General features: G+C 35.8%; 1 protein-coding gene across 1 annotated transcript in view; it reads left to right on the top strand.

Annotated features, from left to right (window-relative positions):
* Positions 1-12,603, top strand: part of LOC135467477 (twitchin-like) — an 87,209-nt gene that overhangs the window by 22,343 nt on the left and 52,263 nt on the right. Inside the window, exons 15-24 of the mRNA XM_064745250.1 lie at positions 220-463; positions 921-946; positions 1,974-1,983; positions 2,390-2,575; positions 4,534-4,617; positions 7,609-7,628; positions 9,073-9,175; positions 9,747-9,986; positions 10,260-10,305; positions 10,609-10,667. Coding sequence (XP_064601320.1) covers positions 220-463; positions 921-946; positions 1,974-1,983; positions 2,390-2,575; positions 4,534-4,617; positions 7,609-7,628; positions 9,073-9,175; positions 9,747-9,986; positions 10,260-10,305; positions 10,609-10,667 — 1,018 coding nt within the window. The remainder of the gene's footprint in view (positions 1-219; positions 464-920; positions 947-1,973; positions 1,984-2,389; positions 2,576-4,533; positions 4,618-7,608; positions 7,629-9,072; positions 9,176-9,746; positions 9,987-10,259; positions 10,306-10,608; positions 10,668-12,603) is intronic.

The following is a 12,603-nucleotide window of genomic DNA, read 5'->3' as shown; positions in this document are numbered from 1 at the left end:
ACACTTGAATTATATGTGTACTGTAGTTTCTGTCATGACTGACTTATATGAGGACAGTTTGCCGGCATTATTCACCACTGATATGCATTTTTTGAGGTGACTTTAATAAAGTAGCATTTCCATTTTTTTTTCATTTGCATTTGTACAGAAGGAGATAAAATGAATTTACAACATTTGCTGGTGTCATACATGTAAGATGCTGTCTATATACTTTCCCAGGTTGTCACAGATGGGGATCCTGTGGACTTTGTTGCCAAGGTAACAGGAACTGAACCTCTACAGGTGAAGTGGTCAAAAGACGGGAAGGAACTTAAACCATCTAAGATCTACAATATTTCTTATGACAAAGGCACATGCAGACTTCATTTCCCAGAGATATTTCCAGAGGATGCAGGGAAATATACTGTGGAAGTTAAAAATCAGTTTGGGACTGCTAATGCTTCAGCCAGTCTTCAAGTTAATGGTATGTGAAGAAACATATTTTCGTCCATTTTTGTATTTTATTGTCAAATGACAAAAGACAATATAGCTATTGAGAATGCTGTCATAATTTCAGATTAGGGATATTTATATCTACCTGAGCTCTGAAAGTTCAAATTTGCAAAGGTTTAAATTTCATGTGATTCTCTCCATATAAACACAGCTTTCCTAAACCTATCAAAGTTTCCATAAAATTGAAAAATAACTATCTTAAGTTTATGAATTTCTCAAAATACATCTCATATCACTCAAATAAATATTCCTTGACCAACAAGGTAGGAGATTCAAATCTTACCCTAGCTGTTTTTCGTACACACATTTAAATTGAAAGGATTAGCTGGTAGCCTGTACAGTGTATTAAGGCATGACTTAATTCCTTGCATAGTATTGTCCAGTACAATACTCAAAAGTATACTGACATTGGCTCTGTATTGTTTCAGTGCCTCCACCTCAGCCTGAGGAACTGGTAAGTTCACATTATTTATATCCACAGTAACCTCTGGAATATGGTCCTCAGACACGTAGTTAAGTTAGTACAAATGCGTCACTTGAAATAGGGGATGGATGTACAGTGTGCAGGGATTATTAAGGTGCTTGCCTTAATGTCAGTTTCCAGATTTGTCACCTTGAGGTGTGGGTACAAACCCATGCAGCCTCGGATAGGGAATTTGTTGAATTGCCTGTACTCATGGTGCATGTGGTGACAATAAGCAGTTGGTGTTATTCTCAGTTGTTTGCACAGGCCAAAGACCACTTCCGATAGTGTGGTTTGTATATCTGTACATCACACATGGAAATGTTTGTAGTTCACTTGCTGAAGCTACGTGCATGGTTAACCTTGGACACTCCACTTTTAATACAAAACTGGCATTCATTGTGTAATAATTCTTGATTATGGCGTTAAAACAACAATCAAACAAATAAATAAATAAATTGCAATGACGTATAGTTTAACTGTGATACAAATTGGCCAATTTGTTTTGGAGTATTAAAAATTATTAGCTTAACCATTGCTCTGCTTTCCACCTCCATATGGGTTATCATCCAGGCACCACTGGAAAGTTATGTATATCTATTCCCTCAGCTGCAAGTGCTCAGGCTTTTCTGCACTGCCCCATGCCTGAATGCATTGTTAATGTTAATTTTATTTACTGATGCACATACAGTTTGTTCATACACCATGTACACTGTACTTGAAATATAAGTGTATGATGTTTATATACATGCAGTACAGCTATATACTACATGCATTCATAATTTGTCTTTCTCATATCTGATAAACTATTTTGGCTGTATTTTGGTCTTGACTCTTTAGCACAGTTCAGTTTAAGTCTAAATATTTTCTTGAATTGTACATGCCTTGACAGTTGTAGAGAGCACAGTACAGCTGTTCTTTGGAACAGTCTAGATCTGATACACAGCTACATTTAAATTATAAAATGTCATTTATATTTTGTGTGTTTTCTTTTGTTTCATGGACTTGGTGTTAACAGAAGAAGCAGCGTAAGATTCTGTTTGTGTGCTTTACTTTGGTGTGTTGTTCTTTTTTAAATGCAAGAGCTTAGTTGTTATGGAAGGCAGATGTGATGCTGATGATTAAATATTCATGTTTAACTCTTTGAAATCCAAATCTGTGGATACATATAGATAGCACCACTTGTAAAAACAGATTGTTTTGAATCCCTTTATGTTCTGAAATTTCAAGAATACAAATTATCAGAAGTTGTTTTTGTAGTTAGAAGTATCAAACCTGTGTGAAAATTTGCCCTCTTCCCATTTTAGTGTCATGTGTGTAGATTATTATTTGCTGTGTATTATTGGACTGTCTTCCTGCAAAATCCCTTACCCATGCATCTGTGTAGATGAACTAGTCTTTGCAATCCCTTTCTCCCCAATTGTGCGCTTACAGAGCCTGCACCAAAAACGAAAAAGGACGAGAAAAAGAAACCGGCAGATAAACCAGCTGATGAAGGTAAAACGGGTAACGAGAAAAAAAATGAAGATAATAAAAACAATCCTCCATCTTCTAAGGCAGCAGCAGAGACCAGGAAACAGCAGCCATACAAAAAACAACCCACAACAATTTTGGAGGAAGGTAATATCAAATTTCACGTGCCTGAGCATGAGTTCTGTCTGACTAAGCATGAGGAAGGGGGAACATTTGTGGGGGATGACTGTTGCAACATCAGTCATTCAACCATACTAGCTTATGTAATGAACACCATAACTGTGCTTGTATACAGGGATACTAAATGATGTAAATTTGAGGAAAAGTAAATTTAAAATGCATTCAATCACTGTACCCCTTCCAGACATGCTTTGTCACCAGCATGGATTCTCTCATAACAGCAGTGTCTTTCTGTTTAACATGACAGTGGCCTGCTGAGTACATGTCCATTGCAGGTCGTCATTGTACTGAGCTCGCTGCTAAGGCTTCACAATGGGTCACCTGGTGGAAAAAGGTCTAGCTCTGCACTTAGTATGTACCCATGTCCTTGAAGTATGGAGCTATGAAAGGCTTTTTTATTTTTTATGCCATACTACATGGTATCTTTTTATTAGAATGCTTTAATTTGTACTTTCATTTGATATTTTCAAATTCAAATTTCTGCAATAAATAATCTTAAATGTTTTATGGAGACACTTGTGAAGTATAACTGATTCCTGATAAACAAGGGAAATATCATGAACATGCAAGTCGTTACAGGTATACTTAGTATAAGAAGCAAAAAAGCTCCTCCACCAGTTGGCTTATGCCTGACATGAGTTATGCCCCCTTTTCTATTCCTATATTCTCTCACATCACTATCTCTCTCTAATATAGTAGACCCAGAATACATGAGATACTACTGACTTTGTCAGCAGCATATATTAAAACCAAAATGACTAATAATTATCCAATAATAAGAAATACTACTTCTATAACTGCTAACTGTATATGTAGGCGCAAATCTAGTTCCGGTCCAAAGGACACATAATTCGTCTGTTCTGTTTTATTAGGTCTTGTAAACTTGATGTGCCATGTGCTGACCACTGGTCACTTTGTCCTGCTTATGGTATCAGCTCCGGTCATCACTGTTCATTGCTCTAACATTCAACGTGCTAGTGTAATTGTGCAAGACAAAACTACAAGTTCTTATCTGTCAATTAATACATGATCCGTGTAGAAACTATAGTTATATGTGTCTTATGTGTAATTAATAAACAGTATTTTCTCTAACCAATTTTAATATGTTAAATAAAAAATAACACAAATTTAATTCTGATTTCTTGGGTCCAATAACAATTAACACTGATAATTTGACTTAGACTTAAAAGATCAGTCTATTTTAAATGAAAGATTGTATAAAACTGACCAACCAGAAATATATTATAAGGCAACCATACTTACTTTGTTGTATCTTGGAGTAAAAAAGAAATCTGTAAATAAAAAAATGGTTACATGTTGTGTACTTGTACTAAACTTAAACCTTACAGTATGTTTGACTCAACTCCATCACATCAAATGTACCAAAGGCTCAAGTCCAGTAGTATCTCATTGTAATTTCTGCTCTGTCAAATTGTGTTCAGCCCAAGTAGGAAGAAAAATGTAGAACAAGATGTTTAAAGTTATATATATCATTAAGTGTTTCGTGTTGAATTGTTCCACAATTCAGTGTCTCAGATACATTTATTAGAGTGAAAATGTGGGATTGATGAAGTTAATGATGAATGTCAGACCACATTTGTGGAGAGTTGGAAAATATTTCACATTCTAATTATGCTTCTTGCATCTAAGTCTTGACAAGAAATAGATTGCTTTATCAAAAATATATCATGATCACAGTTTTCCAATCTTTTGGCATTGTATTGTTTTTAATGGAAACTAATTTACAACAAGCTGTTCAATGAAAAATTACATTTTCAGACATCTTTCATTTTGAAAGTGGGACAAGTAGTGGTATAAATTGTTCACATTGTTGCTTTCTACTTGGGCTTTGATATTGTTTGGACTGGGCTGATGGTAAAGCATGTGGAGATGTGTGGCTTGTTTAGTATACATCTGATCACCAGGAAGCTCCGAAGAGGAGGAGAAGGATGGCTATGAGGCCGACGACGACAGACCCTCATTCCATATAGAAGATGTTGATGATGACGGTATGTATGGGGCAAAACACTCAGCCAACTGCTACATTCTAATAACAGGGACCACTTCAAGTTCTGAAATTTACCACTCCTGAAATTTCTAGATATTAAATGGACTAACTTGTCTGAAATCATTGTCAAGTAGAAATGTACTTATATATACCTGAATATGCCAGCCTGATAAGATGTACTAGAGGTATCCTTGATGTACATCTGAAGTATACCACTGGGGTGTAGCATATGTGAACTGAGGTTTGAGGTATACTTGAGGTGTACATGTATCTGAGGTGTACTGAAGGTGTATCTCTCAATTATGCAAATTAGTACCTCAAGTACACCTATAGTAAACCTCAAGGGAGGTGTAGCCTGTAAATATATGGTAACAAAATTTAATGTCTGAGGTGTATCTGAGGTACAACTGAGGTATAGCTGAGATACATGTTGATAGAAAACAAGCTCAAAACATTTAGATATTGGCTGTATAAATTATGGATAAATTTTAGGAAGTTTGTAAGTGCATCTTCTTTGTGTACATTATCTTTAAATCTCAGTTGACTTACCACAACTACAGTAAATGATATACATTTACTTGAGGCTTTCTAGCTGCTTGATCAGAATTTAGTGCTACTCCTTTTCTATGCCTTTTAGGGCAGTTGTAAAGACCCTATTGTTAGTCAGTAAGCTCCTTCTCAGATGTTCATTGTGGAAAACTTTCTTCAGGAAATAGACATCACTTTACCATGTGACACCATCCTCATGTTTAAAATTCCCCCTTTTAGAACTGTTCATTTTAGAACTGCCCAAACATGTTTCAAATTCTGTCAAGCATGTCAAGGAAGCATCAATCAGTGCATAGTAGGCTTATGTTTATTTCATAAACATTTTTCTTTTGCACAAAAATATCTGCAATTTTGCTCTCACCATTTTAACTGAAGGTGTTCTTTTAGATCTTTTAAGTGTTAATTTTTTTCAAAGTTGTTATGGTATATTTGAGGTACATTATATCATGTTCAAAAACTGCTCAAAAACTCACAAAGTTTCTTAGGTGTACATGAGGTATGTCATTCATTTTTTTTAACTTTCAAAGTTTCTAAGGTGTACCTAAGGTACATCTTCTAAGTGTTGATTTTTTTCAAAGTTCCTCAGCTACATCTGAGGTAAAGGCATATGGCTGGGCTGAACTTGAGGCCCAGTGCACCTCAGATGATTTTGATGGGGTGTACACCTCATCTATACCTCACACTAAGGTGTACATGATACATACACCCCATATACACCTCACCTATACCTCACACTGACATGTACACCTCATGTCTGTAAGGGTGTATATGAATCCTTTCATATCATAGAATTACATACATTTAGTATCTGAAGTTTTTTGAAGTTCTAAAATATGTTATACTTGTTACTGGAAATCAAGTTAGGTACACAAATAACTGTGACTAACGATTGATAACTACACAATGTGTCAGTTTACGTTTGATTCTGTTGACCAATGTCTCTGTCCTGTCCAGGATGGTTATAAGCCGCCTACCTGTAATATATCTCCTCTGTAGACTCATAACCAGGTAACATAAATAGGTCACTTTGTAATACAAGCAGTATGCCCCTAAAACTGTCCTGTCAGTGTTCTGTCTCAAACCGTGTACAGTGTAAGTCAGCCAGCGAGTGGCATGCAGATACTTGCTGAGCCCTTTTTTTTCACTTTGGTTCTAACCTTGTCAGATGCAAAACATGTGCTGTCCTTTCTCTTCATTATCTTACTTAAACCTTGGATACACATTCAAAAAAAAAAAAGAATAAATAAGTGGGCTGCATGGTGCACATTTGGCAAAGCACATGCGTCTGTAAATTTATGTTCTACCCCGCCATACCACAGTACCGTTGTTCAGCTATGTGGTTGAATAGATTTGACTCGCGTAACCAGTCTGCAAAATATTGAATAAATGAATGATTAATGCTTAACACAACATCAGCAATATTGCAGCCATATTGTGGCGATGCAAAATACTGAAAACACACTTCTAACTCATCACAATGAAGGAAGATGAAGATGAAGAGAAAGATCAGTAGTATGATTTAGGAGTGTACTTTTTACTAACACAAGCACCTGTTTGTTCCACTGCTGCCTAGTAATCAGTGATGTCACAGGATACTACCATCAGGTAATGTAAACCCTCAGATCTTTTACTTTTAAGTTCTGATATTAAGTATTAATTTCATGATCTTGTTATGTTTTTTTCATTTTATTTTGTATGAAAACTTGTGCTGTTTCACATGAATAAAATGTTAAATAACTGTTCATCGTCTTTGTCATTTTGTAAAGTAATGTCATCCAATAGAGTTGATGAAAATGTTTAAAATGACCAAGACAGGGAAACAGCACCAGATTTCATGCTTTATTTATTCACTTCTTTCAAGTAGATAGACATTTGTTAAACTTCTACCCATTCTTGTTTACACTATATTACATGTAGATGTCCAGTATACTCTTCAAATGTTCACTTGTACAGTACATGTGTAAATCTCTTTGCAGAGCTCCCTTCTGTTACATGTACATTCTGTATGTAAACAGTTCTTTTTTTAAATACTTTGTTTATTAGAGCCTTGTTTGTAAATATTTAATGCTGTTCTTTTTGGATTCATTTCAGTGTTAGTTAGTGTTGCAGACAATTCAGTTTCTTGGCGTTAGTAATTTGATCTTTTGTACACTCGTTACCTGTGATTTAAGTTCCATTTTCTCTAAACATAGTGTAAATGTGATTTATGTACCTGTACCTGTACTAACTACATTAATCTGTCACTAGAACACAGGAGACATGAGTGCCTTGTATAGCCACAAAGGGCTTTATACTAAGTCATGATAAAGCTGATGACTTTTAATACTTTCATATGTCTCATGCAGATGAGCTTTAAAACTGTTAAATGAAAAAAAAAGATCAAATATTTGAATCCAAGTTTCACCTTGTTCTATTTGATAATTCTTGTCTTATTTGTCCACAGGTAAAGCAAGTATGGACAAGGTAGGTAACACGTAGAGTAGGGTTAGGAAACCTTCAACTTACCACTTTCAAAAAGGAAAAATAAAGAGTACATGATTCTGGAAATGATGATGTGGCTCCAGAGAAGAACACCTTATAGAGATTCACAAACATAAACATACAGGTACATGTACATAAATATATCTATTATCACAATACATTTATGCATTTATTAGATTTATATTTATCCAAATTATTTGTTGTCCTTTTGAAGTTGACATACATTGATTTTGATCATACGATAAGACCATCAATGTACATGTAGCACTTGATTTACCACAAAGATTGGTATGAATAGAAATGACAGTCTGTTGTGTTTGAGATACAGATTCTAGTGTTAAATTACACGTACCTGATGCTTGTTGGAAATACTTGTCACATCTGAGAACTTTACAAGCTTCTGCTGGTGGAGTACAACACTTAGATCTTGCAGTAAAACATTCTCTGAGCCCTCGGTATATATACCTTCCAAATACATGTGCAGTGAGTTTGTTAATGGAGTACTGCCCCTTCAGATGTTGCATTCTGTATGATATTACAGTAAATCTGTATTCACCCTGTAATGCAAGTGAAAGCTTCATCTCAAGGCCAGTCCAGATCCCAACAGGTGGGCATTGTGATAGTTGGTACCTGACTCTTAGGTAGCCACCCTTATCTGTCTTGATAAACTAACTTCTCCACAGGAATCCTAACAACTCTACTCTAGCCAATGTTTTCACATCTTCTACTGAGGCTTAAGAGTAACCCTAAGTGGTAGACCTTGAAGAGAATAATTGGGGTGAAGTTCCTGGTCAGTGATACATCCAAAGAAAGCAACCAGCGTTATCCTTGATATTTGATTCCTTGATATTTGAATCTAAAAAGCACACACTGTGCAGTGATCTAGTGTTTGTTATTCTTACCTATTTTTGTCATCTCAGGTAGCTTTCCCTTATCTTGTATGCTTAATAAGGCAACCAATGATGGAATGTGATGCAGACTTATCTCTAGAGGGTACTGAGGTCAAGTTGGGTTTATAGAAGTTTGAAGTCATTGCATCACGGTTGAGATAAAGCAAGTGTAGCGGGTCCCTTGTGTTTTTTTCTTCTCCAAATATGCCCCGCAGAGTGAAAGTGAAACTACATGGCAGGGTAAGAAGTCTTTCATGTGTTGCTGTTGGGATACAGGATAAGAATTTATTGGTTTTAATTTCTTGTCATTTTTGATCTTACATGAGACTATATTTGTTTTGCTTTGTAGTAGTGTGTCTGGTCCATTATTATTGTTGCTGTATTTGATAGATAGGGCCATTATCAGGATTTATGGTTTTGCCTATTTGCTTGGAACTTGACATAATGGTATGGGTGACATATCATGCATACAGCTATTGACATATAATTCTGGAGACAAAGACATAACTTAACAATCCTATACAATCATTGCACAGGCTGGCTATGAAATGGAGGGACCACGACGAATGTCCAAGTCCAAGCCTTCTGCAGATGGCCCGAAGATCCGCGACAAGCTACAAAATCAGGTTATTGTGGAGGGTAAGTCCCGAGTCATAAGCTTTCCTGGTTTGTCACCAGTTTACATTTAAGGTTTACGTTAATGGTATAAAAGTATTTGTTTGCTCTCAGATTGAATATAAGAAAGGTTGTTAGTGGTTTAGGACGAGCGGCATAGTGGTGAAGATAGTAGTTTTCAATGGCTAAGGACACACAAGGTTGAATCCTGATATTGGACAGGGAATTAGTGACTTTCTCACTTCCCCTATTGGATCATCTAGGTGACCATAAGAAGTTGAGGATGCTCATGTGACCCTTAGTGTTCAATGTTTGTTGAAAAAGGCTTCAAGCAATATGGTGTGCATATATGTATGTCAGGCATTGAGAAGTTTGTCAGAAATTTGCCAAAGGCATTTGGTTTACACCAACCAGTCCATATTCCACCACCCATAAAACCGACTGCCATCTTGTAAGTGGAAAACTTGAGTATGGCTTTAAACAATAATCAAATAAATTGTAAGTTGATCCACATTTAAAATCTGGGATGATGTAAGAAGATTAATTGCAGCTGTGTTTTACACATTAACAAAGTACTGTTTCTCATATTGCCTAGGTGAGCCATTAAACTTTACTGTGAATATTGATGGTAAAACCATGCCGGGTGTGAAGTTCTTCAGGGCTGGTCGGGAGCTCCGTGAGGACACCCGCACAGCTATCGTTCTCGATGAGAAGAATAAGACGGCAACACTTAAAATCAAAAAGACGCGCACCACAGATGAGGCCAAATATACGGTAAACCTGGAACAGGGCGGAGCTGTCACCGACTCGGGAACCTTCAGTGTCTTTATTAAAGGTGGGTTATTTATCCGGTTGTTTTGTGGACACATGTTTGAAGTACAGGTAAAACATCAAGGGAGTAAACAGTCACTTTTATCTCTTTGCCTTGCAGGCTTGAAAAAAGGCTGTCAGCTTTTGGAATACATGAATTCATAATGATTGTCATTGTGATTCGAAAATCTTGAACAAGAAAAAAGGACAAATCTTATGGATTTCTTTGTGTGCAGATCCAAAAGATTCAAGTCAATATGGAAAACTTTTGAGCTTCACAATATTTTATTTTTTGCAGACCCCAAGGATTCCAGTCTGGATTTCAGAGCACTGTTAAAGCACAGGTAAAGCATATTTATTTACTTCTGCTATTTTGTGTTACACTTTGAAGTGATCTAATTTAATGTTTATATATTTGTAATCTTCAGTATTATTGTCAAAATTTATATATAGAAAGAAATATAAATCTTTCACGAAAGCAGGATATTGTTATGGCTCTATCTGTTTAACCCATGTTTAACTATATAGTTTGGGACAACCAGACACAGTCACATTTTCACTGCTACCAAAAACCCTATCATGTTATCACTGTAAACATAAGCAATAATTACTGCAGAATAATTATAGTGGCATGGCATATGTTTCAGGGATGTGAAGAAGCAGGAAGAGGAAGAAGATGACCTGGACTGGGGGCAGCTCAAACCAGGTAACAGGCCAAAACTCCAACAGTTTGACCCTTCGCTTTGTGCTTTGTTTTCTTTTTTTTTTTTTTTTTTTTTTTTGGTTTTCCATAGGCACCGGAGACAAATATAAAATATAAAGTGAAAGACAGCACCTGAGTAATGTTTATATCCACTGAAAGACTACCATTCAAAGTATCTTAAACTGACATTAAGTATTTTTTTAGATTTTTTTCAACTCAGTGAAAGTTGAGTGAAACTTCATCTTGACACAGCTTCAGCATGTCCCCATTATCAAGGGCAAGGTTACGTCATGTTTACTCTAGCTCTCTAACGATGAAGGTATTTTTCGTATATTAGTCTAAGCAGTAGCCTATGACAGATAGCAATGAAGGCCGAAGTGATAAATAGTTTTCTCGGAAACTGGACATACTGGAAGAATATTTCTTCCACTCCTTGAACTGTTGGTACAGCAGGCCTATAATATCATTAACAGGGAACTCCAATAACCCTGTTTCAATAGCATTGGTGCAAATGCACAGCCTGGGTATTCCTGGTTCAGGTCGTAGCCTCTGGAGGATTATGCTGGTGATTTTTAACCCCAATTAAACATTTGCAAAATTACAATGGCTGAGGCTGATCTAGGCAATTGACTGTCGCTGGATTTTATGCTTCATTTTTGTAGCGATAGCTTCTAAGACGAGAGCAGTACTGAGCTAGTTATCGTGGACATCAGAGAAAGCACCTTGGCTTGAACAACGCGTTTCAATAATTTTACTGTATTTTATAAAAGAAAATGGAAAAAAGAACAGCCCTTGTATGCGAGAAAGACGAAGGAGTAAAATTTAAATTCTTCAGTTGTAATAAATTCAGAGAAAAAAAATTATATTGTAAGAACTCTGATACTTGTTATTTGGAAACAGCTGATTAAACGCTAAAATGAACGATAAAAAGGGTGTTTGAGGAGATAAATGCAGTTTGGGCGAGACGGTATGCTACTCTCTGACATTATTTGTGAAACTATCGTTGAATGTTACACGGCTTGTAAATCAACTGATTTGTCCGTAAATGATACAGACCTGTCCCACAACACTGTGTGAAATGGCCCTTCGACTACACGTAACTAAATCGTTGTAAACGATCTCAAAATGATGTCTTATGTAGTAGTTTAAGACGCTTAACCTGATAGCAAGGTTTTCGATTGGATAAAATTCTCAAGATGTCTGCCTCAACTCACACAAGCCATTTATGCAGTATTATCGTTTTGTTCTACATGTTATTTGGTGAAATCTCATTAAGATAGTAAAGTGTGGTATACTTTTTAGAAAGCTTGAGAATCCTGCTTTTGCTTAAAACATATCTTTGCCAGGTGCTGTCTTGTCCTTTAACCTTCTGTGATGAGGTTACACAACATGTCAAGGAATATAGGACAGATTAAGTCTTCTTTGTTTACATCTTGGGTGAATTAAGTCTTTAAATAATAGATATAAGCAATGCTTGTCCTACATGTAAATCCTCAGTAACTTTGTAATAAAGTGTTGATCGTATTCTATTTTCTGTATAATGTTGAATAGAATGAATTTTTGCAGAAGTTATCACAGTTAATGTGGATATTAAAATAATTACCCGTAATCCATATGGCTTTGTAATGGTGACTATTAGAAACAGGTTTTCACTTTTCATGCATGTTAACCTTGTTTTATTTTCTACATGCTACACTGTAGCTAGTATGATATTTTATCACAATTTAGCACAAAGGTACTTTTTGATTTGAAAGGTTGTGTATTCATTTGTTTCCTTTTTTTTTTTTTTTTTTAACAAAAAAAAATTTTGATAAAACTTGGCGTAACTAAATTTAAATCCTTCCTCATTTCAAATATGAAGGCAGAATTTAAACTTATGTGTTTGTTGTTTTCTTCACATTATTCATCTCTTGTTTCATCGTTTGATCTTTATTTATGT

The sequence above is a fragment of the Liolophura sinensis genome, chromosome 6 (genome assembly GCF_032854445.1).
Source record: "Liolophura sinensis isolate JHLJ2023 chromosome 6, CUHK_Ljap_v2, whole genome shotgun sequence".
In the NCBI taxonomy this organism is placed as follows: domain Eukaryota; kingdom Metazoa; phylum Mollusca; class Polyplacophora; order Chitonida; family Chitonidae; genus Liolophura; species Liolophura sinensis.
Note: the sequence above shows the minus strand (reverse complement) of the source record. Positions and strands in the feature narration are given on the sequence as shown.